Source organism: Melanotaenia boesemani, chromosome 11 (assembly GCF_017639745.1).
Source record: "Melanotaenia boesemani isolate fMelBoe1 chromosome 11, fMelBoe1.pri, whole genome shotgun sequence".
In the NCBI taxonomy this organism is placed as follows: domain Eukaryota; kingdom Metazoa; phylum Chordata; class Actinopteri; order Atheriniformes; family Melanotaeniidae; genus Melanotaenia; species Melanotaenia boesemani.
The window spans coordinates 18881798-18908230 of NC_055692.1; the positions used below are offsets into that span (position 1 = coordinate 18881798).

General features: G+C 37.7%; 2 protein-coding genes across 3 annotated transcripts; both read right to left on the reverse strand.

The window, feature by feature from the left end:
• Positions 1-1676: 1676 nt before the first annotated feature.
• On the reverse strand, positions 1677-19831 carry atp6v0a2b (ATPase H+ transporting V0 subunit a2b). The gene is made up of 20 exons (XM_041998998.1): positions 19293-19831; positions 18614-18692; positions 18084-18181; positions 17875-18012; positions 17657-17754; positions 16635-16761; positions 15365-15447; positions 15171-15264; positions 14092-14304; positions 13488-13638; positions 13050-13189; positions 12816-12973; positions 11158-11248; positions 4813-4931; positions 4508-4718; positions 4277-4396; positions 4005-4124; positions 3786-3903; positions 3381-3552; positions 1677-3292 (listed from the first exon to the last, which is right to left on the reverse strand). The coding sequence occupies exons 1-20, from the start codon at positions 19407-19409 to the stop codon at positions 3190-3192; spliced, it is 2550 nt and encodes an 849-aa protein (XP_041854932.1). The 5' UTR covers positions 19410-19831; the 3' UTR covers positions 1677-3189.
• A 1259-nt stretch (positions 19832-21090) lies between these two features.
• tctn2 (tectonic family member 2) lies at positions 21091-25557 on the reverse strand. Of its 2 annotated transcripts, none has more exons than XM_041998271.1 (18): positions 25394-25557; positions 25162-25275; positions 24928-24998; positions 24599-24800; positions 24387-24487; positions 24108-24307; positions 23879-23999; positions 23615-23768; positions 23446-23529; positions 23230-23352; positions 23056-23130; positions 22874-22963; positions 22630-22747; positions 22438-22541; positions 22097-22244; positions 21862-21990; positions 21657-21745; positions 21091-21411 (listed from the first exon to the last, which is right to left on the reverse strand). In XM_041998271.1, exons 1-18 carry the CDS (start codon positions 25491-25493, stop codon positions 21290-21292), a joined length of 2145 nt encoding a protein of 714 aa, XP_041854205.1. In that variant the 5' UTR covers positions 25494-25557; the 3' UTR covers positions 21091-21289. The 2 variants fall into 2 exon arrangements, with proteins under 2 accessions (XP_041854205.1, XP_041854204.1); XM_041998270.1 differs by having other exon boundaries at positions 23056-23133.
• Between the last annotated feature and the right edge of the window lie 876 nt (positions 25558-26433).

Sequence of the window (26433 nt, forward strand, 5' to 3'; positions counted from 1 at the left end):
CAATCATTTGTACAATGCTTGATTTACCACAATTTCCTCCATATCTAACATGCTTCTTTATGCCTCAGATGAATCTGGCTGAAGTATCAGTAGAGAACTAACCAGTGGTCCACATGCAGGAGTCTATAGTTGAGCTGCAAACCAGCTTGGATTTGTTGAGATTATCTTGTGTCTCACAGGTGTTGGCTGGTGAGGTGGGTTTGAGCTGTAAGTTGGGTGAAGCAGCTCAGGGATATTTCAATGGTCCAGTTCCTACTTTTTGGAAAAATTTTGGCACCTGACACTTTGTAGTCCTGCAGCAACTGGATGAGCCATTTCAACAGGATTTATAAGTGAATATAGCTAATGGATATGGATGGGGACATCCCACTACACCAAAGAGCTATCTAGAAAGGAGTAAACAATGACTTGAACAACTCATTCTCAAAAGCTTCCCAACTGAGATGTATTGCATAGGATTCTGTTGTGGACAACAGCCACTGCACACTTTTACACTTTAGTGTGCTTTACTCTTTGGATGTTTCTCCCTGCTTATTCTGTAATTTCTCATGTTTTGCACCTCAGGATACACTGAGGACACCTGTGTACACATTTCCAGATCTATGAACTGATATGTATATCTCCCATGGGGAACACCAGGGAGTGTATTTGTGTTTAAATAGTGACTGAAGATGACCTCAGAATTAGTGTGCTATTCAGCTTATAAAACTGCTTAAACGCATTGTTTAATATTAGTTAGTATTATATAATTTATACATGTAAATCGAGTTTGCATCTGGCAAATAAAAGTCATAGCATAAACTTAATTTCCTAATGAGTAACCCAAATAAGACAAATACATGTGCAAGTAGATATACAAGTTTCGAAAATAAATGCACAGATATCATTACTTCACAACTGTATTTGTTCTCATTATTTTCTCACTAGATGGCAGCACATAGCAGCACTGAGGTTTGGCGTTTGGTCAGTGGCTCCAAGTGTCTGCGTAAAAATAATGAACCCAGGGTAATCAGAATCTGTTGGGCCTAAAAGTGTAAAGATTTTGAATAATGAACTAATGTTTGCTATTCAGGTGTTACAGTTGCATAGATATGTAATGAGGGCAGTGGCTTTAGAAGACTTCTGTTGATACTGAAGAGAGACTGAAAGGGTGGGATTATGGTTCCCTTGTTGAACCCTCATAACTGGGGAGAGGTCAAGGAAACGCACATAAATACTGACAATAAGCAGCAGATGTCTTTCATTTTTGGAACAATATAAATAGAGCAGGACAGCAACTGAAGCAATGACCAGTGAGACAAAAATCCAGTCACTCTGAGAGGTCAAATCATTTTCAGTTGCTCATGTCTGCAGGGATTTACATCAACCCTTTACTGCTCTAGTTCCCCCTTGGCACCACTGTCTGCTCAGAGCAGCTTTTTAAAATGCTGCTGGAAGCAAAGACCTGGCAGACCATTTTCCAGCACAGACTCTCCCCAAAATATGACCCTCCATACATTTTTTTTGTGAATTGGCAGGCTTGTAATTCCTAACTAGTTTCCTGAATCCAAACCTTCTTATAAAATCACAGTATTTGTATTTGTAGTCCACATCAAACTACATTTACACTGCAGATCACGTCTAAAATCAAGCACTGGAAAGAAACACTTTTATGAGCCTGAAATAAAATTAAAATAAATAATTACACACATTTTTACTGGCATGAAGAAAAAAAAGTCTTTAATATAAAAGAATTACAACCTGGAGTGTCAGTTAATGAGGAAAAAAAAGGAAAAAAAAAAAATCATGATTCTTTATATTAAATAAAGGAGACAATTAGGGATGTATTAGCAGTAATAACCAATTACATCCAGTTTTAATTAACAATCATTGAACATACCTTGCATTAATAAAACAGTGGCCCTTTTCACACAGCCCGTTGTCAGCCTACCATGAACGTGAATGTGCCTGAACACACCCGTAAATCACTCAACAGATATCAAGCAAAGGTGAACATTTTAACCTGGTTTGTGCTGTTACAGCTCAGATGCTGTATGAAAAGGGCTCCAGATTCCCAGCTGCCTCATTAAAAATGTGTGGCAGTACCTTTATGTGGCAAACTGTGTTGCCAGAGTGAAAGTGCAAAAGATAATGAACACAGTGATGATATTTATGTTGGATTCCCTTTGAGATAGAAAAAAAATCCCAATACCAGTTCCAGGCAGTAATAAAAATATTCAACTACTTGTGCCTGACATCAAGAGAAGAGATAATTTAATCTTCTTGCATTAAGATTTAATACAATCCAGCCACTGTGCTAAATACAGATGCAGGATCTTTCAAACCGAAGGGCTCAAACCAGCAGAGCTGAGTCAATAAATGGATGCAGCAAACTTTCCAAACATGGAGATTGGACTGAACAGCAAGTGGAAGGTGTAAAAGGCAGCACTGTGAAAGTACAAATGTTAAAAATACACCCCATTAACATTCATCTGTAATTCTGAGACAAAATTTTATAATAAATTAAAAAAATAATTCTGTAAAAGTATATACATCTTATAACACACCTGCCCAAACACCAATTAACATCAAACAGACAAAAATCCTTTGCTGTGTCTCAGCATCATAAATGAGACACTAAAATTTAGGGAATGATACGACGAGCCATTGTGTGGATGGACTTTTGTAAAAGAACTCAACCACACAGTGGCACAGGAACTACTTCTCTAGTACGGTTCTTTTATCCAGTGTTTCAAAACCAGATCTGCCAAAACAGAAGCTCAGTGAAAACACTAAAAAAGGCAGCAGTAATACGGGCAATTAAGCTAAAATTAATACCGTAGAGAAAAAAAAAATTAGGGGAAAAGATTTTTTTCTTGTCTTTAACAGCTTTTCCAAATATACCTTTAAAATACAATGTCAATGACTTTAGCCTCAGAATATTCTGCGGTGAAGCGTACTGATCCTGGAAGAAAATACCCTCTAATACATACATTTGCAATAAGAACTAATCTGATCTGTGTTCTTCAGACTGCTGGGATGGAAGAGGTGGTTCAATTCATAGTTTGTGAAACCTCATAATTTCTTCTAATAACTAAAATAAATGTGAAAACCAGCTTTGTGCCATCTGTAAAACGTGTCTTCATCAGCACAAAGCCCTGGCTTGTTCTGACTCCATTTATCAGCTGTGATCATCATTACATAGTCTCTTCACAATAAGCCGTCATGCTCAAAGCTGGAAGGCAGGAGGGAGAAAGAAAAGGGGCAAAACTTGACTCCTGTCCCACTGTAGAATTTATTCTGGAACTCCACCCTGGAAAAGAGACAAGAAATTGTGTTGGGAATATTAAAACAGAAATAATTTAAAGCACATTAACACTAATAGTACCACAAGTGCTTACCAGTGCAGTCGAAGAGCATGAAGGAATGCAGACAGACCCTCCATGACAAGGAGGATAGACACAGTGAGAACAGCAAACAGGCCAAACACTGGAACTAGGAATAAAACCCCAAGAGTGGTGTCCATTCGTAGCCCCACTCTCATCACCATGGCCCACAGCACCTCTGACAGCTCTGAAAGCAGTGAAAAGAACATGTGTACTGTCAGTTTACATAAATACAAGAAACAAACAGTCGCTTAACTAAATTCAATCAACATATCACTTATTTTTTTATCTGAAATCTTTGGCTTGACTCCTCTTACCATTGTGTGTGAGAAGATTTACTTTTTATAGAACAAAAAAACTCATACAGACAACAGCAAATGAGAGGGATTAAAATGTGACATGGCAAACCATCATACTCACGAGCATGCGCCAGGCTCAGAGCCCAGAGCCTCAGGTAGGAGGCTGTGTTGGAGATGCAGCCCAGACAGTACTCTATAGTGTGAATGGCTTGATGAAGCAACTCATCTGCAAAGTTAAACTGTAAAATAAAAACAGAAGTCAAGATTACAGAAAGAAACCAGAGAAAAATGACTGTTTCTAATATTAAGGAAGTTCAGGCTTATTGTTTGCTGTGCAGACCTCCTCTGAGTGGTGTTCTCCACTACTGGAGAGATCGCTGTGACTGCTGCCTTCCTCCATGTCATGAGCCCTCAGGAGGTAAAGCTCCTCTTCACTGTTTCGCCGCACACGCTCATATCCCTAAGAACATACAGATATACAGCTAAACAACATAAACTAATTATTTCAATAACTACAGATTTAACAGTATTCTATAAGTAAATGTCCACATTAAATCAAAAACATGGCATGTAGGTGCACGTTTAACGAGCTGATGCATCTCAAACTCTCACCCTGTACATTCCTAGACGGCGGCCTCCATTCTGAAGCCAGTAAAGGTAGACTGGTTTCCCCAGCAGTAACACCGGCACTGAAAGAACAGCAATGACCACCAGAAATGCCTGAAGGCCAGTCTGTTGGAGGAAACATAACATTTAGTACTGCATGTTTCCTCTCACTGAGTACTGTGCTTTAAGCTACATTAGATTGGATCTAATCTGAAAAAAAAGCACAGAGCTTTGCACCTGTCCTGGATAGAGGGGCTGCACTGCTTCACCCTGCATCAAGAACATGTTGATGAAGTGGATGAGAATGCTTGGAGCATGTCTGGAATCCTTTGCAGAGAAGACCAGCCACTTGTATAAGATCATGAACGCCAGGTAGCCAAATAAACATAACAGGAAAAGGAGCTCCGGCAGAAATACCAAGTAGAGGTTGTACTTCTTCCTGAAGTATCTGTTTTTATTGACAAAAAGAAAGAGGATGGTTAAACCATAAAACTGCTTATTTAGGGAATTTTTCAAATAACAAAACTAGTAATGTAACTCACAGATGATTGTAGGTGCTCAGAATGACCCCAAAACTCATGTGTATGATGCCCACTATCACTGACATCTTCATCTTATAAGAGTTAAGGAATGTGAGGCGGTTTGATGCCAAGTTCCATATCTTTAAGATAGATAGATGATCAAATATTAGTTGTAGGTAGTGAATGATTTATGCAAACAGAGAACAGCTTCACTAAGGAAGGGGGGGGGGGCGGATTTTATAACATCAGTCCCCAAGTCTGCACTTTACCACATGTGTGTCTCTTTGCACTTCCATATGTTAGTATAGTGATAACATTGGATTAACATTTCAGCGCCTTTAAAAATATTAACATATTGTGTCATGCTGGTTTGCATTCATTTAACACAGGTGATCTTAACCAATTATATTTCTCCTAATCTTAAATGGCACTGGATTACATCCTTAAATGTGTTACCAGTAGCTATGCTTGTTTGGTGCATCTACATGTTTTTTAATTCGACTGTTGATAAAATGCTGTTGTATAAAGACAAGAACAAAAGAATATTGCTCAACAAAAATAGTAAAAAAGCCCATTATGACTTCCGGTAATGGCCGCACTCTAGACAGTCACGCGTAACCTGCTCCGATATATTTTCATTTTAAAATCCTGTTGCAACTTGCAGACTTGAGATTTAATTAGCACAGGCGAAGTGTCCCAGTGAAGAGACAATGCCAAACGTAAAGACGAGCAGGGAGAAAGGGAAATTAACGACACAGTCAAAGCTGCCACCGGACTTTGGGAAACATCAAGAGCAAAAAGTTAGCAAAGAGGCTAATCCTGCAGAAGAGGCTAACACTAGCCTGGAAGATGCTGTTTCCCCTTCGGCGTATTCTCCAGAGCAAGAGAGCGAACTCAGCCTTGTTAAGAAAGAAATCATAACAGCGATTCACGATTTAAAAGGCGAGCTAAAAGGCGAGTTTACGGGCAGATGTGATGAGATTTTAAAAGCGGTAGATGAAACGAAGACTGAGATAAGTAACTGCACCGAAAGAATTGCACAAGCGGAGACACGTATTTCTACAGTGGAGGATGATTACGCTACACTTGCGGACATGGTTGAGAAGTTGGAGAAAAGGAATAAAGCCCTGGAGAACAAGGTTATTGACATGGAAACAAGATCCCGCTTAAACAACGTGCGCCTGGTGAACCTGCCCGAGGGAGCGGAGAGCATGGACCCGTGTTCGTTTTTGGAAAGCTGGCTGCCAGACGTATTGGACTTGGCCCCATTGAGGACGCCGATAGTACTGGAACGAGCGCATCGTATTGGGCCTAAAAGGAGCGCGGAGGAGCCACCAAGAGCACTAATAATGAAGTTCCAAAACTATAGACAGAAAGTGGCCGTGATGAACGCTGCAAGAAAGAAGGATGTCATTTTGTACAAGAATATACGCGTGAGACTTTACAATGACTTGGCCACAGAAGTTCACAAACAGAGGAGGCAGTTCGACTCGGTACGTCAGCAGCTGCGAACCTTGGGCCTGAGACACGGGATAAGACCGCCTGCTAAACTACTGGTAACACATAATGAACAAACGTACACATTTGATAAGCCATCTGAAGTGCAGCAGTTTATAAACAAGATCCAAGAAGGTAATGTTACAGTGGTCAATGAGGCTGACTTGCAGTAAGTTGTGAATATAGTATTTTTTTTACAATCAGGGCTTGATGATGGAATTCTGCACTTTTTGACAATTTAAGTTTTTAAATACTGGCCTTTAATTTACATAGATACCTTTTTTGGTATACAAGGTGACACTTATCTGAATATTAATGGTGGTTTGTAAAACCTAATGTTTTTTTTTTTTCTTTTTTTTTGGTGATGCTTGGAGTGAGCACAGGCTAGGTTTTCTTTCTGCTTTTCACGTTTTCCCTGCTTTAATATTATTATATTTTAATAATATTGTCTTTTACGCCTGTACACAATTTACAAGAACAGGTGCTTTATATTTTACAAGGAGTGAGTTTATTATATATTTTATTTTTACTTTTTAACACATTAGAAGCCAGTGGGATTGATCCTAGATCTGTCCCTTAAGGACAGGGGAAGCTACATAGATTGGGGGGAATTTATCACTTAGTGTGAGATATGGGATTATTTTTTTTCACGTTCAGTGTGTTTTGTGTTTTGTTCCGTAGTTCAGTGGTTAACCTTCTCAGACCAGTCACTTATTACAGTAAATCATATTATGCTTTCTTTAATGTCACAGAAGGTAAAACTTAAATTTTTGTCTTGGAATTGTAGAGGTTTGCAGAAAATTAAAAAGATAAAGCAAGTTATGAATAAGCTAAAAGATTCAGATGCACAAATTGTATTTTTGCAAGAGACACATACTGCTAAGGAAGATCATGTAAAAATACGTAGAAGATGGAAGGGTATCGTCCATGCAGCATCATTTAACTCACAGGCAAGGGGAGTTATGACTCTCATTCACAGTTCAATTCCTTTTCATGTATCTAATGTGATTGAGGATAAATTTGGGAGATATTTAATTATTCAGGGATCATTAATAACAGCAAATTTGAATTTGGTTAATATCTATGGCCCAAACGTGGACGACCAAAAATTTTTCACAGACCTCTTCCTCACTTTATCTGCTCTCCCTGGGGAGTATATCATTGCAGGGGACTGGAACTGTACATTAGATCCAGCTAAGGACCGATCCACAGGTGTGGATCAAACTCATAATAGAAGTAGGACCATCATTAAACACTTTATGAAAGAATTAGACTTAATAGATGTCTGGAGGTATCTAAAACCTAATGATTTAGCATACTCTTGTTATTCTAGTACATATAGGATATTTTCTCGAATTGATTATTTTTTTGATCTCGGCTACGTTGATCTCCAGAATAGAGAACTGCTTCTACGATAGTATTTTGCTATCCGATCATGGACCCTGTGGCTTTATTTATACTGATCAGAATCTTCTGAAAGACCCACCTAGATGGAGTTTAAATCAAAAATGGCTTTTAGATGACAAATTTATTGAATATATTGGAAAAGAAATAGACAATTATTTTAAAGATAATACAACTGAAACTTCAGCAGGAATTAAATGGGAGGCCTTTAAGGCTTTTTTGAGGGGGCATATAATAAGCTATACCGCATCTAAATCTAGAAAATTTAAGGAAAAGAGATTAGTGATAGAGGCCAAAATAAAAAACGTTCAGGAACAGGTAATTATTAATAATTCTCCTACTTTAGAAAAAGAATTACTACTTTTGAAAGCAGAATATAACAAATTGTCAGCCGATAGGGCAGCTGCCGACATCATTAGGCTTAATCAAACATTTTACGAAGAGGGAGAAAAGACTGGGAAACTGTTGGCGTGGCAGATTAAACAATTAGAAACAAGGAAAACCATAAGTTCCATTATTAAGGGTAATGGGGATGTGGTAATTGACCCTGTAGAAATAAACAAAGAATTTAGATACTTTTATGAGAAATTATATGATTCCCAAATACAGTATGACCCAGGTGCACTAAATGCTTTTTTGGATAGATTAGAAATTCCCCAAATCCCTGATCATTTTGTGGAAATACTTGATGCGGACTTAAATGAAGGAGAAATTGGTAAGGCTATTGATGATATGAAAGCGGGTAAGACCCCAGGCCCAGATGGGCTTCCAACAGACATTTATAAAAAATTCAAATCAAAACTGCTCAAACCACTTTTGGAAATGTTTTTAGAAGCATTTCAGTGTGGTAATCTACCAAAGTCTTTGACAGCTGCGATTATAACATTATTACCAAAACCTGGGAAACCTAGCAATCGTTGTGAAAATATGAGACCGATAAGCCTGTTAAATGCTGATCTTAAAATCTTATGTAAAATTTTAGCAAGACGGATACAGGATACATTACCCTATATAATACATAGAGATCAAAATGGGTTTATCCTTGGACGACAGGGGTTTCACAATGTTAGGAGGGTCCTTAATATCATTCAGGGTCTGGGGGATACTACAGATAAGGCGTTCCTATCGTTAGATGCCGAAAAGGCTTTCGATAAGGTGGAATGGCCTTATCTTTTTAATGTTTTGAAGCGATTTGGTTATGGGAATATATTCTTAAAGTGGGTACAGTTACTGTACTTAAATTCAAGGGCAAATATAATAACAAACAAAAATATCTCAAAGTCAATTTTGATAAAGAAAGGATGTCGACAGGGGTGCCCCTTGTCACCTCTTTTATTTACTCTGGCGATAGAACCTTTGGCAATAGCTATACGGACACATACTGACATATCTGGAATATATATTCATCATATTGAACACAAGGTGGCACTATACGCAGACGATGTTATTCTGTTTGTTTCTCAACTTAGGAAATCAATCCCAGCTGTAATGGAACTGATAAATGCTTTTAGTAATATCTCAGGATATACAATTAATTATATAAAGTCGTCCATTTTACTACTTAATGAGAGGGACATTGAAGATCCAGCCCCAGAGGTTCTGTGTTTTAAGGTCGTGGATCAACTTACATATCTAGGTATAGAAATTAGGCCGAAATTGAATCTGGTCATTAAATCTAATTACGAGTCTTTGGTGAATGACCTAACAGGTTCGGTGGATAGGTGGACGTCGTTACCCCTCTCATTAATCGGTAGAATCAATGTAATAAAAATGAATATGCTCCCTAAATTGTTATATTTATTTCAGAATGTACCTTTGCCCCCACCTGATGATTTTTTCAAAAAAATTAAAAAGTTATTTATAGGATTTATTTGGAAGAACGGTCAAGCTCGGGTTAGACTGTCACTGTTGCACTTACCATATAATAAAGGAGGATTAAAATGCCCAAATATAATTTGGTACTATTGGGCAGTTCAATTGAGATCAATAAAATTTTATTTTGAGTCAAAAGATGTCCCCCAGTGGGAAGAAATGGAGTCAGAAGATCTAAACTTACCTCTGCCACAATATCTTTACTCCAATAATTCCTCTAATCTAATAAGGCAAACTACAAATCCTATTGTTAAAAATATGATCAGAATCTGGTTTAGGGTACGCAAATATATTAACGAGCCAAGTAAAATATCTTTGTATAGTCCAATTTGGGGAAATCAGTACTTTATCCCAGGGAGAGCAGACCCCGTTTTTCAACAATGGGCCTCAAAGGGTTTGAAGATAATGCAGGATCTATTTATGCCTAACTCAGAGAACATGATGTCTTTTGAGGAAATAAGACAAAACTACAATATAGATAAAAAATATTTTTTTAAGTTCCTTCAACTTAGAAGCTTTTTTAGAGCCAAACAGAATAATACTCTATCCAAACCTCAAAAAACAAATTTAGAGAAAATTGTTTCTAAAAAGAGTTTAAGTAAAGGTGCTATATCAGAGTTGTATAATTTACTACTGTCTAATTCAAATGAAAACTCTATGACAAAAAAAATGGCGTGGAATGATGATTTATCGATAAATATATCACAAGAGGACTGGGAATTAGCATGTACTAAAATCCATACACAATCAATTAATACCCGATTTAGGCTCATACAATATAAATGGTTCATGAGAACATACATCACACCAGCAAAATTGAATAGATATAACCGTAACATACCAGATGTATGCACAAAATGCAATGAGGAGAAAGGGACACTGTTCCACTGTATGTGGCAGTGTACTAAAGTTCAACTCTTTTGGGAGGAAGTTAATAAAGCAATGAACATTATTATATCAAAAAATATCCCAAAGAACCCTGCTCTTTTTATTTTGGGAATTTATCCTGAAAAACATAGCTTTACTAAGAAGGAACAAATAATGATCAGTATGTGTCTCCTGCAAGCTAAAAGAGCAATTGCCATATTTTGGAAAAAGACAAATCGGCCCAGCCTAGTGTATTGGGTAAAACAAATGCTTATAGTTTTTCCTCTAGAAAAGATCACATGTATTAGAAAAGGGAAATTAGAAATGTTTGAGGATATATGGGGACCTTTCAGAGACTTTGTGGAAAATGTGAACTTGGCAGGTCTTAATGAAGAAGAAGAATTGTGAACTTGTGTTTGTAAACTGCAAACCTTATATATGTATGTATTATTGGAATTATTTTGTTACTTTAATTTTCTTATTTAAATATTGTGACATGGTGAATGTATTTACTTATTGAGCGTGTCTATGGAAAAGTGCTGTGTCTAGGAGAAGTGTTTTGCTTGTTGTTGAATGTTTATTTTTGTTTTCTAATTAATGTTTTTGTACTGTGCTGAGATTCAATCCTGTTGAACAGTTGTAAAATTAATAAAATACAGTGTTCTAAAAAAAAAAAAAAGCCCATTATGATCAAACACGATGGCCATCCTTTTATATTCTACTCACCGGGTCAATCCCCAGAGGGTAAGGTCCTTTGAAAACTCCAGTAATGTTTGGATCCAGAGTAAGAACACCATTTCCACGGAGGACCTCATTTCTATGAAGCATGAAGAAAAACATTAGTGCAAATTACATGTATGACAATATCCTACCACAGCCTTTGTGGGAGAGCTCTTAATCTGAGTCCTGCTGTTAAGTGAAGGCGATATTCTGCATCTTCTAGTGATAATAATAATAATAAATAATAAGACATTTTATTTAAAAGCGCCTTTCAAAACACCCAAGGACACTGTACAAAGGAACATTAAAATAGTTTAAAAACCACTATGTACAAAACAAACATTAAAACAGTTAAAACAATAAGTGCAAAACTAAACAGAATGGAGGACAACAGAAAGATGGAGAATGACTAGATGGCATAGGACTGTCTGAACAAATGTGTTTTGAGTTGTGATTTGAAGAGAGGAAGAGAGTCTATGGTACGGATGTCAGGGGGAAGAGAGTTCCAGAGATGGGGAGCAGAGCGGCTGAATGCTCGGCTCCCCATGGTGGCGAGACGGGCAGGGGGGACAAGAAGCTGGAGAGAAGAGGAGGAGCGAAGTGAACGGATCGGAGTGGCAATGTGCAGGAGATCAGATATATATGGAGGGGCCAGATTGTGGAGTGCTTTGAATGTAATGAGGAGAATTTTAAAGTTAATTCGTGGTTTTACGGGGAGCCAGTGAAGTTGTTGTAAGATGGGGGTGATGTGAGTAGAAGGGGTCCGTGTAATGATGCGTGCTGCAGAGTTTTGGAGGAGCTGCAGTTTCTGGAGGGATTTATTGGGGAGACCAAAGAGAAGAGAGCTGCAGTAGTCAATCCGGGAAGTAACAAGACTGTGGACGAGGATGGCAGTGGTGTGGGGGGTGAGAGAGGGACGGAGACGAGAAATGTTTCTTAAGTGAAAATATGCAGACCGGGTGACACGGTTAATGTGGGAGTGAAAAGAGAGTGTGCTGTCGAGGACGACACCCAGACTCTTTACCTGAGGGGAGGGAAGGACAGTTGAATTGTTTATGGAAATTGGATAACTGTTAGTGATGTTACTGATGTGAACTTGCCCTGAAAAACGTCCATTTTACGCAAACACAGAAGAGAAGATCCAATAGTCAGAAACTTGGCTTTCTTAAAAAAATAATTAAATAAATAAATTAGTCTTTTTTTTTTTTTTTTTCTATAAATATATACATTTCTTTCCAATAACCAGAATGGGTTTTCTTTGTCCTTCTGTTTTTTTTCCTTCATTGTTCATTCAAAGTTCTCAGGCTATAAGACAGAGAAGAACTAGGTGGGGGAAGTTCATCTTTAAAGACGTTGAGCAGGAACAAATCGAGGACATTACCCACAATTACAATCAGCTTCAACCTCATTGTGGAGGAGAATTCTTTACTGGACAACACTGGTCACAAACCACCAAGAACACTGAAATGAACCAATGCATACATGACCAAGCTTTTGGAGGACAAATTAAGTTAAATAAATTAGTCAATAAATAAATATCAAATACACAAACATTTTTTCCACTTCAGGGTCTTAAAAGGAAAAGAAACCTGGAAACACATCTATATACACATTTTATACTAAAGGCTGCATTTCTAAATTCCTCTTTGTCAGCACATACTTACGTCCACACTTGTGCCTTGAACATGGCATTCACACTCCACCCAGAACCAAAGATATTCAGGGACTTCGAGAAACAGTCATTGTATATCAGACCAGTGTAGATGGAGAAGAGGCCCATCATCAGAATGATGTAACGGCCCTCAAAGAAGGTGTTCCAGATCTGCCAATACACAACAAATACACAAATTAATTTTAGACACACTGCATGTCTTACATGCTTCAGAAGACTTCCTCACCTCATTCCTGGTGTTTTTAAGTTTGCGGTTGTTCTCAGAAAGCACCATCCAGAAAGCAAAAAGAGCCATGATTATTCCGTGACCCAGGTCCCCAAACATCACAGCAAACAAAAACGGGAAAGTTATGATTGTGAATGGAGCTGAAAATTGGAAAAGAGAGAAGAGCAGAAAACAAAGGCTAGTTGTTGTAGAAACACTGAGATTTACAGACAGTGCCAGCAGTAATAATCACGAAAGCACGGCATGAAGTTTACTGACAGAAAAAGATATAATTCCAAAAAAACAAAAAGATTGTTTGAGTTGTATCAAATGGCTTTTATGGCTTTTTATTACATTTTGACCCCTGTAGTGTATTACTGAAGGAAAACAAAATAAAGAAACAACAAAAAACCAAAATAATGATACATAAATCACAGAAAGACAGTTAATCTCACCCACCAGGGTTTACCTCCCTATAAGTACACACTCCATATGCATCCACAATATTCTGGAAGCCAGAGGTAAACTTGTTGGTCCTTATCAGGGTTGGAGGAGTGTCAGTGGTGGGGATACGATTGACAAATGAGGGAACTGTCGCTCCACTTTTTCTCTGAAATATTCATGTGAAATGTAAAGTTACTCTTGAGAGAATTACACATACTAATTAAGTTTGCATAAAATAAGTAGCTCATGCAGTTAAAAAAAATGTTTAAACATGAAAGGGCTGTGGATGTTATGTCCATTGGTGGTTCAGATATTTTAGCATAATGTTCTCAGAGAAGGAGCTATTGGAAAACAACACATAAAAAAGTAGGGCCATTCTTAGAATTATTTTATTGCATTTTTTCTAATATATATGACTAACAGCCTCCAAACAGTATCAACAATGACCCCTTAGTGCTCAGTCCACACAAAAAGTATTTGTCTACACAAAATAACTTCATTTCATACTTCTTTTCTCAAAACCAGAGTTCTTGAGAAATGTGCTGTGATTATATAAAAAGAAGTGGCTGCTGGGTGACCAGAGTCGAAAACAGAACCACTTTGTTTAAGGTTTTCTCACCGATCCAACTTCCAGGGCTCTTCGAAGTTTGGGAATGTCACAGACAGGACACCACACCTCCGCGATCAGGCACTTATTAGTCACATCAAAACTGCACAGGTTCAAAATGTAGTAGATGGCCTTCATTTTCTTGACCTGGACAACCCAGGTGTAGACAGATTCTGAAGCCTTGATCAGGACCTGTCTCAGATAGTCCTCTGTCCTATGAAGTACCTGGATACAGTAATACATGATGGATAAGACTTGGTGACATTTAAAAGATATAGAAAAAAGAATAATAATGACAATTTTAAACTTCTATGATTTTGTGAAGGCTGCAAAAAATCTGATAAAAGATAAAAGCAGAGTAGAAAAGAAGTAATGAATGAAGGGTGTGTACGAATGAAAAAGTTGAAAAAAAAGGAGTCTCGTGTTGATCATGTGCTTCAGATGTGAGCTCAATTCTTTCTCAGTCACAGCAGGTAAATGCTTTGCTCCTGAGATAAACCCAACTACAGTATATAAACTGCCTCAGAACAACAAAGTTCATCTTTCAGAGAATACATGAGACGTTTCAGTTTGCGCTGTGACCACCTTAAGCAAGTTTTATACTCGCGCGGCATCTGCATACGGTCGGGCCGCTGTAGCTGACGCTGGTGAAATGTGCTCTCACTCTCGAGCATATGGTACTACATCATGTTGCAGTTTCTGTTACGCAATTTCCGCACAAATTCAACAAGAAGCTACAGAAATCCAGAAAAAACGTAATCACAAACCGACCAATTACAAAGGAGCACTTCCATGCGCTGGAAGAGGTTTGCATCAAGCCTCTGCGGACTTATGCAAAGCATACGGCGGTGACACCGTGACCAACCATACACGGACACTGCATGAGTATAAATCCAGCTTTAGTCTAAAGTGTGTTACTGTTTCACAAAATATGAAAAAGATTTTCCACAAGACAAAACAAAACAGGTAAAACTCCTGATATAAATTACATAGGTTGCTTTTAAAGCAAGGAGATGGTAACCAACCCTCTGTCAATTATTTAACACCTGGATAATTAAATACTTAATGAAATAAAAGGCACTAAAACATACTGTATGTAGATCCTGAATACGAGTTCTTAGTCCTTCCACAACATCGTCCCTCTCCTCGTTGCTACTGGGATACGGGTACAAGTGACAGTGGTAGCTATGGACAGAAAATAACATATTACTCACAACACACTACTTGCTGGCCATGAAAAAGAAAAATATAAAAACAGATGTCAGCCTGTGTATAGTTTAGTTACCAATCACAGATCTTCTTCACTTTCTGGCCAATTTGATCTCCCCAGTAAGAGATGAGGAACACCACACTTTTGGTAGACTCGCCCTGCAGACAGAAACAATACAAAGTCAGAGACTTGATACTGTCCACAAAAAGAAGCTTCAAATCCAGAGGCTTTCAAGTCATAGCTATATTTTCCGTAAGAGAATTTTTCATAAGAATGGTCAAAAATAAAGATCTATAATTGTAAAACAAAACTTCCTTTTAAATAGTTTAGTAGTAGTAATAGTAGTAGTAATAGTAGTAACACAAGAAACAGCAGGAAAAAGCATAAACTTTTCAACCTAAGTTTTTATTTCCTAAGAAGCATGAACGTCCAACATTATGGAATAATTCAGTAGTATATGTTAAGTCTGCCTGTAAAGTTTGTCTGATTTTCTTGCATTGAAAGCATGTCTGACATTCCTTTGGTGATCTGCTGCAGCCTTACATGCCTCGCCTCTGCTCAAGCAGAGGAAATGGATAATGTGATCAGTGCCGTTTGTCTAAGTGGACTAGATCTCAGAACTTATTGTATACAAGGACAACCAGGAGCAAAGAACTTTCTTATTTGTCCCTTATCTAACAAATTCACACATGGTGACAGATGTAGGACTTTTCTCTACTTTTCTTTTATTAAAAGTGATCTGGAATTTTCCATTTTCTGCATTGCTTCTTGACTCAATAAGACACACAAAAATGTGATGTTCATTATTTTTTTGTGGGCTATGGACCAGATCATATCAAACAACTTTTATTTACTCATTTAATTATTTTTAAATATTACAATTAAGCTAACAATGAAGGAGAAATATTCAGATGGTATAATTGGATTAAAAAGATTTTACTAATATACATCTCTTTCTTTTAATTATAACTTTTTAAAAATAAATTATAGTTTATTGCTTAAATTATTGTGTTTTACACAATGTCCGAGTGTACTGAAACATTGTCAGTTGCTCTTAAAGACATTTATTGGTACTTGTGCTTTTCATCTTGTCATGTTTGTCCTGAAAAACATCCATTATACGCAAAACATCCTGACTGAAATGTCAAGCGTCTTATCAACAATGATTTGAAGCATTGTTCTTATATCTAAATAAATCAAGTTTGTTATCTTGTTGTACCAAATCAAACATCTTGTGAGGAAAAATATTCATTCAATGCAAATTTCTTAGAGAAAAATGCAACATAACACTAAAAGTCAAGTCTTCTGTGCCAATCAAGAGCAGCGTTTGCTGCGAGCAACCTACTGTATCAGGATCTTCTAGGTACTCTTCAACCTCAGCATAGCTGAGGATAGTATAGCCTTTACATACTCTCCACAGCATCCGCTCAAAGGCCTCGATCTTTACCCTCTGAATAAGCCCAGAAATGAAACTGCAAGAGAACGAGGAGAACAGTCTAATGTATGGATCCACTTGGGAACACAAACTTCATTTCAAAATATCCACAGCGTCATAAATTCACAAATGAAGCTGAATAAAATAGTTTAAATTCTTCTTAAACGTTGTTTTCATAATCCCTTTTTCATTTTTTTAAGAAAGTCTGCTGTTGCATCAAAGAGGAAAAATGTGTGTATTGCAAACCCCTTATTTTACTTAACCATGATGCCTAAACTCTCACAATAGGGGATTTTAACAGTGTGTGAACATTGTTATTGAATGTGTGGAATTTAGTTAATGTCACCGCAACCTCAGCTTAGCTTTCATCCTTATAATTAAGCACACTGAAACAGCTCTGTGTGGCTGTAACGCAGAGTGTCTCTGACGGGACTGCAGATATAGGATTTCTAGAAAGTATTCAGACGCCATGAACTGTTGAACACTTGGTGCTGAATATCTAATGATGAAAAGACCATCTTTCCATAAGCCTTTTCTCAATAATCCATGTTGGAAAATGAAAACATGCTTCAATAAATATGTGTATATGTACCCACAAGAAAATGGGGGGGAAAAAAAAAAAAAAAAACTAAACCTCCCTCATGAAGGACTTTCCAGCTCATTTTTATTTTATAGTCTGCTTCCTGTTCAAACCCCTTCTCTTCTTAAAAATCACTGGGGCCACTTGAAACGAGTTTGAAAACCCTGATTCTGATCTAAGCCTGCTCACTTCTTACAGCAGCAACTGTCCCTAAAGATTACAGAGAACTTGAAACATTCCTCATCTGAGGCATGAGCAACTGTGCAAAACCAAACTATTCTCCTTCACAATACTACAAACAAGATCTAAACTAAATTTATCCCCAAGAAACACTAATATAAAAGTCACTCACCCCAGTTTGGCCCCTAGCCTCTGCATGCTGCTGTAGTCCATCATTGTGTCTTTTTCTAGGAAGGGAAACTCCTCATATTGAACCTGTAACGGCTCCCTCTAAAGGAAAGACAAAACACAAGAAGGTTAAAGAATCTAAATCAAATTCAGCAGAAGACTGTTATTGCCATATTAAGAAAAACCTAATTAGAATAAAAAAATTCAGATGAAGTTTCAGACCTCAGCAGGTCTTTGGACGAAATTGCGGGTGATGCGTAGCATGTGTGTGTACTCTGTCAGCTCCAGCAGATTCTTTTGTAACCTTTCCTTATTCCTGGTCACTTCCCCCAATTCCACCTCAAGTCTCTGCAGTTGCTCCTGTGAAACAATGTGTTTGAATATGAGTAACAAACATAAAATAGCAACAACAACAACAATAAGGAATTTACCATTATAGATATGACATGCTTGGGTGAAGGAGCCACAGGGTTCACGTCTCTATCTGGCAGTGAAATGTCGGCTTTCTTGACTTCCCTCAGAAGATATCCTATTAAAAACAGACAGCAATGCTTTGTTAGACACACACACAGAAAAAAAAAGTTTCTACATGTATCCAACTTTCCAGATACCAAGGACCGATAACACTGGAACTGAATCCATGTCTGACAGTGTGTTATTCCCTTCTTAATCTAATAATCCAGGGTTTAGTTAACTAAAAGACTGCAGTCCATTCAACCAAGTCTACAACCAGCTGACATTTCTCATGACTGTAGGACCACTGGCTCTCAATTCATCTGCAAGAATATCCTCTTTGGCTTTGTGTCCCTCCTTTTACCTCAACAGTCACATCATTGCTTTATCTTACTCCTGTGAGGGGAGTATAATTATATTTCCTGCTCAAAGACTGACAATGAATGAATGGACACTAACAAAACAAAGAGCCTTGTTTAAAAAATAAAAAATAGCAGTTTATTCTTACCAAGGATCCTTTCCATTTCTTCACATTTTTTGATCTCGTTGACGTGTTTTCGCTGGAAGGCGTTAACATTGGGATTGAGCTGAAACAGGTGTAAGAGAATTGATCAGCCAGGCTTTGAATGATGAACAATCTTCATCCAATCTCATCACTGAGACAGTGTGAAACACACTGATATTTTCTGTTCTTAACCCTAAGAACAAACTGTAATGAACAATTTCTCTTTGCCATGTGATATTAACGACTTAAGTGTTTTTGCCATTTTCATACAGCACGACTATTTAAAGAATTGTTATACATTTTTGTCAAATATACAGCTGTTCGGATATTAGTTACCTGTAAAGTGAGATTAGTTAGTAAATTATGTTGTAATGATCAGAATAATAGTTACTTTCCCAGCATCTGGGCGGAATTTAGTTAAAGAGCAATTCAAACAAGATTACAATGCTTCATACAAACACCAAGTAGTGGTAATTTCATTCACATGTGAACAGATTAAACCAATGCAAATTACAAGAAAATCATGTTATCATAGTAACCATACAGCTTGCTACAACTTGTATACACTTTCTGATGACATGGACACTTACATGAGAGGGGAATACAGAGTATTGTCAACTTTGCGTGAACGTAAAGTTGGGCATTAAGTTGTTTAAATGTTTATATCTATTCGGGTACTTACGTCTCTGAACTCCACCAGCCCCTGTTCTCCAAGTTCACTGATGCAGTCGTATGCTGATCCAGACTGCAAAAACAACTGGGCCAGGCACATCTCCTCACCTCGGAACAGAGAGCCCATCTTGACAGCTGGTTCTGATATTTCCCTGCTTTTCTGACGAGCTAAAGAAACTAACTTTAGCGATTCCTGTGAAGCCTATGTCAGTGATCGTCAATCAAGTCATTCCTTGTCCTTTCATGATGTCGCTCAGGTGATACTACAAAATTGGACTTGCACAACGCTGACTTTAGATAGCGATTGTCGCTGCAGCAGAGGCTGTTCCGGTTAGCTTGCTAATTGGTTAGCCGGGTAAGCCGTGTTCTTGATGACAATTACTTTCTTCAAAGTTGAATCTGAATATATGAGAAAAAAAATATCGCAACGGCTAGCGTGGCTCTTACCAATGTGTTGAGACAAGTTTTCTCACAGTTTACAAAGTTTTAGACGTGCGTTTGTCATCTCTAAACTCTCCACGTCATTTGACTTCGCGTTACTGAATGCGATCAACTTCCACAGTAGCAAATGTTTAGACCAATGAGCATCATCCTCTGGAGTCTGCGCAGTGTAACTCTGTATTTATGTTTTTTATCCCTCAACGCTGTCTGAAAGTGGACGCGCGCCTTCAGACAAACGCCTATATGCATTTTTTCCATTTTCCTTGTTTGGATAGCCTTTATTTATTTACTGTATGATAAATTGGTCGTTTAAGTGCACATTACTAAAACGTATTCACATGACAAACCATTTCTGTTTTCATGACTGAATTAACTTGAGTGTTCAGTTGAGGGAAAATGTGAAGATTGAGGCTGTAAAAAGTCTTTTATTTCAAGTACAACACTAACAAACCAGAAAATGTTTCAGATGAGTGGGGGCAAAGATAAACATTTTAGGAAACTGTATTGTAAGTGATCCATGAATTTCTGCTCTTATGTTATCCACTGGGTCATCCAAGATTTGAGTCATCCACACAGAAAGTTCAGCAGTATAGGAAAAAGTACTCTGATCTTTTAATTAGTTGAACCATTAAAAATATTACAATGGTGCATTACAATGTTGTATTTTAAATGTACATTACTACACAGAACCATTTCACATAGAAGAATAAATGTGTAAATGGAATTTCTCTGTACTAGCTGCATGGTGATTGTCTTATCAGCATTAATTAGTTTAGTCAAATGACTATCAACATAGATGTCATGACCCTGAGTCAGTCATGAGACTAATCTCAGGAGTGGAAACATGATTAATGAGGTACCGCAGGAAAAAGAAAAACAAACTTCCGCCTTATAAACCTTTATTTTTTTACTAAGATAAAAATCAAACATTTGATAGCCTAATTTACAACTTAAGAATTCATGTATTTATGTCAGAAAATATGTGACATCTTAAGTTATAAAAATACACAAACACACACACACCACATCTCAATCATGTAATTGAATCCCAGCCAGACACTGGGCTGAAGTCATAGGGTGGGAACCACCAGTTATAGCTTTAATATGTTGTATTTAATGTAAAACCTGTGTTGTTTCCTTGTTAACTGAACCAGATTAAAATCTGACTTATTAAACATATAATAAAAAAAACAAACTTTTTTTTACAGGGTCTAGATGATGACCTTTTGTAAACCTTCTGTCCCTAAAACCAGAACCCTGAAGTGACTCTTACTGCACAGAAACATAATAAAATGACTAAATTGGACTGAATTAGATTGGAAAACAGTACAAGTACGACGCTGTGATCAAAAGCACGTTCTCAGAAGTTATTATAAAAATATTTTATTACAGAATGGTGAATCAGTACAACTGGGAATATTCACACAGTTATAAACATTACAATAAAAAATAAAATTACATACTCCTTTCTATTACAACATTTTAAAAAGTCTTTAATGGACAATGAATTACAACACCCTTTAGCCTCTGGCTCTCCAATTATCTGAGAGTCATCTTTTACATATTTTAGAGAGCGGTGCTATACCAGACCTGTCTGATTTGTCTCCATGGAGTCCCAAGAATCGAGGCAGCGATAAAAAAGAAAACCAGGATCATGCCCTTAGCCAATGACTGAGAATATGGTTCACCTGTGAAAAAAGTAAAATAAGTATTTTTTTCCACTCTGACATGAGCATAAAGCCACCTGAACATTAGCAAGGATGAGACTCTGCTGCTTTTGTTCAGCTCTACTGATGCAGACAATCACCTTGACAGTGTATTTAGCTCAGATTATACTTTTTGTTGCATTTTACTTATGAAAATAAGTTTCTATTTACGGAATGATAACAAAAAGGAAGAAAATAATTTCTTCTCACATTACATAAATTCCTACCTGTGTAATATCTGGTGATGGGAAAGGCAAGCTCAGGCCAACACACATCATTCCTGCTACAGTCATATTCAGTAAAGTTGATCTGAAAACTAAAAGGTAAAAAGCCAAAATAAAACAAGACTGTATGTTAGAATCAAGCAGGTAAACGTAAATTAGTTTAGCTGGTTTGCAACTCTCTGTAAGAACCTTGTCATTGTTACAGCACCTGGTTTTTGGTGGTTCTGCGTTGACAGGGATGTCAATGAAAGTGACTGAGGAAGTGATAGGGAAAAGCTGAATCTCCTCACATAAAGACTTCCCTCCACAGTCCCACGTCCAGGTGGACAGGCTATAGCTGAAAATAACCAAAATAGCCTCATTAGTGGCGGTATTATGACTCCCATTGATCTGAGAATAAAATATGAAATGTGCAACTCCATGAATATATATCTGATACACACCTTACTTGTAGATCACGGATTTCCCTTTGAGGTACACCTTCTACCAGGCCAGTGATAAGACTCCAAACCAGAATATCCTGGTGGGATGGAATACCACTGCAAGTGCTTGCAGTGTCGTTCACAGTTGTGCTTGAGTTCAGTGTCACAACTGAAATGAATACATTTTGTGAAACATTTAGTTAGAACAGCAAAAAAAAAAAAAAAGTCCACAATTTGGCAGAAATGTTCTAAAATTCATTTCACAAATGGAGAGAGTACCATAGCAAAACAGAGTTAGTGATATTAACAGATATATGATCAACAAACACACAAAAACCAGTTTCTTTGCATTATAAACTTACAGCTTATGTTCATCCAGTCTGTTAGAGTTAGAAGATCAGGGTTCCCACGCTTTGCCACATATGTGGATGTAATCAAATCTGCCTGCAGATTAGTGACCACCTCTCTAAATGAGAAAAACAAGTTTAAACCACACAGTATATTCGCGTACAGCATTTTGCAGAAAAAACATTAACTCATGCTGAGCTGCTGACCTTAAGAGATTACACTGAGTTGGGATCTGTTGTCCGACAGGTAGCAGGCATCCTGACGTTGAATTCTCCCCAAATAAAACTACTTTCTTCTCAGCAGTGGAACAGAGTCCATCATGCACTGGTAGTCAGACCAGACAACAGTGAAGAGAACTTGTCTTTTAGCATGGACTGAAATATATTTAATTCAATATAAATCTAACTACATACAGCAAGCTAGCAATCAACAATATGACTTGAGCTTTACCTGGTTTCCAAATACTGATGGACGTCCTTTGCATTGACTCTGAATTATTGTCCATAATTCCAGCTATAACAGGCTTTCCCACCTGATAACCTTTATGAAATGCAGGTGTTATTCAGTTGTGACTACTGTGCTTTTAACAAGGAGCCCCATTTCTGGGACAAAGTACTGTCTCTTGCTCCTACCTGGGTTCCCGGAGTTGGGTTCAGCAATGAAATTTCCATTGAGAAACACAGCAGAATATCTTGTAGTTAATGCTGCTACTTAGAGGACAGAAAAGGAAACTGAGTCACAACCTCAAGCACATTTATTAACTTTGGTGATAAACTGTGTTATGGCCACTCGTTATAGCCACTTACCACTAACATCTGAGATAAGAGTCCCAATGGTGCGTGTCAGTGTGATAGCTGTAATACTATTTCCTTGCCAGAAGAATTTATAATCCAAGGCCAACGTCACATTTTCACATACCAGCCTGTGAGCTTCAGAAAAATATCAACACATTTCAACATTAGGTTAAAGGTCATCTTAAGCTGCTCTAGTGATGATACTATGTTGTAATCTAGATACTATACCAGTAGAGGAAACTGCACTGATTTCAGAAATAAATGGATTTAAGTCAGTGGCAATGTCATCAGTTACATTTACCACGACATCTCCTGAAATAAAGAAACCAACCAAAATTAAAAAAGTTTAAGAACACAGAAAAGTACTGCTGCAGTGTATTTAGCAAGTAAAACCCACCGCCTTGACCATTCATCACTTGAACGCTCAAATCTGCTGGTAGTGTCTGTAATGGGAATCCAGTTGGACAGGAGTGGAGAAGAGTTACACACTCGACTTCAAAATTTTTCAAAAATGCAACAGGAGCACTGTTTACACACTGTCCGAGGACCTTCTGTGGGGCATAAAGATACATCTTTAATGTCACAGCTCTGGCAACAGATACAACGCAGGATATTATCAAATATATTAAGAATATTAAGAAACAAAATACATACAACCAACCTGAGGAATACTGAAGTACTGGTTGTTTAATGTTACAATTGGTCTACCTTGAACATATAGATTAACTGGCATGGGAGCGGACAGTGTCTGCCTTTGGAAGGATGGGCCAGACTTAGGTGAACTAGATCAAATAAAGAGCAAAAAATATGTGATGAAATCATGTCACAAAACTTACCAAATGATGGAAAAATAAAACAAAACAAACAAAAAACATTAAATCCCTTCTCACATTGTGCTGCCATGGTAAAAGAAGCCAAGATAGGGGTTGTTTTCAGGTGGAGAAGTGACACAAAGAAATGGAAACCAATCGGGGGAATTTTTAGAGGACTGCACAGAGCACTGATAATCTGGATCGGGAGAGACCTGTCCCCCAAAGGGCCCTGGCAGACAATAGGATGCAAACAGCTTCAAGTCTTCACTAGAGCAGTCCTGTTGAAATAGAATGAGTGCATTTATGTGCCAGGAAACCCTCATCTGCTCAAAAAATAAATTAATAATATAGAAATACCTTGTCACAGCAGCAGCGAATGTCACATGATCTGACTGTTAGGTCACAGGGACAAGGCCCCAGTGGTTGGTACACTTGATTTGGAATGACTGTTTTATTATCTGAAATGGGAAAAATACTTTATAAAACTTATGCAACTCTCAAAGTGCTTTTATCCATAATTAGAAAACACATTATGATAAGGCACAAAATAAAAACTTTATTTGAATTACCATATCCAGTCCAAGCAGGAAACAACCGGGCATGTATGGTGGCCTGGATCAGTAATGATGCCTTGGGTGTATTGCCAACACAAGCAGTCACCTGAAGGGTTTCCAGGACACACAGCAGCTTTGTACAACAGTCAGTGTTTGTATCATTGTCACTACATGCATGTAGACTTTGATTTCGTGTCAGCTGAACCCGAACTGCAGTCTGGGAACAAAAAAATAAATAAAAAATACAACAAAAAAATGCATGAGCATAAGGCATGGGTGCATTATTTGGTTATATTAAGTTCTGCAGTCCTTGTGTCTTACTTCAGCTCAGACTGGCTTCTTACCTTTTCCACCTGTTCCTTTGTGAGCATCCATCGTGTTACTTCAGGAACACATGATGGGGATCCAACGCTCCCTGTAAAAAACAATCATCATTACCAAGCACCAATGCAACCCAAAATGGAGACAAAAAAAGCACAATTACAAAGCAGTCCCATATCTCTTTACTGTCACTGAACAGCTTTATGTGCAGGCGATAGTTCTCAGGGAGCATTTTTACTCATTTTAAGGCTTTCTACCTGTTGTGTTGGATGGAGACACGGTTCTCAGATTCAGAGACACGTCTGATGTGTTTCCGAGCAGAAATGCGGTGACTGTGGGTCCAGTAGCAGTTAAGAATGACGGCTGGAAAACTGTGAAACAAAATATTACTATTCCGTTTTAACATCGCATGTCAGCTACATAAAAACGAGCTTAAAATAAAAAAAAACTTTTGACCTTAAAAGATGACTGATAACATAATTATCTTACCAACAATGTCCTGAGCGTGAACCAAGGAAATGAAGAGCAAAACATATGTAACCTGGCGCGAAATGGACGCAGAAATTAAGTTTACACCCACATTAGCCATTTGGTAATTACAGAGTCGACATTTGTAAACTGTTTGTGATGTCTTAGCAACACAGATTTCCACAAATCACCGTCGATAAATTCTTGTTCTAGGAAAACAGGAGCTATAAAAGTGCTCTGAAGTGAGCAACAGTGACCTCTTTTGGCCTGGAGTAGTAACTGTATTCAATAAGTACAGGACTCCTAGTCGTATTTATAGGTTTCCTACTTTTACCTGTTGCAATTAAAGACATTGCTTTCACAACCTAATCCAGTGACGTGCGGTGAAGTTTATGGTTGATGATTTATTGATTTACAATTGTAAGAACTGAAAAGAGCATCTTATTTCAAAATTCATTCAATGGCATGCAACTACTGGTGATGCTTCACATCCTATCAGCATTCCTCTATCAGTTACACTCACACACCCACTGTTACTGACTCTTCAGTGAGAAAAGTAGCTACTGGTTGTCCTAAAAGTCGCTAGAAGTCGCTAAATGACATAATCTAATGTGAATAATAGCCTGGTACATATAGCTGTAATGGAGGCTGCAGTGGAGAGGAATGTCATGGGAAAGGCAAAAATGGACGAAAAGACAAGCTAAAAATGTTTAAAAAGGCAAAACTAATAAATATTAAACAAATTCTTTGGCTAATATTTTCTTTTATTCTAGTTTAATTTTATTAAATGTAGGTTGTTTTCTAATTAGGAGGCTGCAACATTTCACAGCACTTGTATTCCTCCACACTCTTCATTAATAGACATTAATATCTGACGGTAAGCCAGCGCGGGATCATCCTGCACCAGCTTTGAACGTTTCATTTTCAGCCTGGTCATGAAACAGGTGATCATCTCCTGCTCTGAAAGCAGAGCTGCCAGAAGGCTCTTTTCATTGCTTTTGGACAGGAGAGGGGCCTGCGCAGCCCCTTATTATTATTATTATTATTAATAATAATAATAG

What these genes read in the sequence shown, in the direction of transcription:
- tctn2 (XM_041998270.1), bottom strand. Translation starts at nt 25,493, where the DNA reads ATGGCTAATGTGGGTGTAAACTTAATTTCTGCGTCCATTTCGCGCCAG. An exon ending in AGTGATGAATGGTCAAGGCG is followed by an intron (nt 23,530 to 23,614) that starts GTGGGTTTTACT and finishes TCTTTATTTCAG; the next exon opens with GAGATGTCGTGGTAAATGTA. An exon ending in CATCAGTATTTGGAAACCAG is followed by an intron (nt 22,748 to 22,873) that starts GTAAAGCTCAAG and finishes TCTGACTACCAG; the next exon opens with TGCATGATGGACTCTGTTCC.
- atp6v0a2b (XM_041998998.1), bottom strand. Translation starts at nt 19,409, where the DNA reads ATGGGCTCTCTGTTCCGAGGTGAGGAGATGTGCCTGGCCCAGTTGTTT. An exon ending in AGAAATGGAAAGGATCCTTG is followed by an intron (nt 18,182 to 18,613) that starts GTAAGAATAAAC and finishes TGTTTTTAATAG; the next exon opens with GATATCTTCTGAGGGAAGTC. An exon ending in TTATAGGGAGGTAAACCCTG is followed by an intron (nt 13,190 to 13,487) that starts GTGGGTGAGATT and finishes TCCAATTTTCAG; the next exon opens with CTCCATTCACAATCATAACT.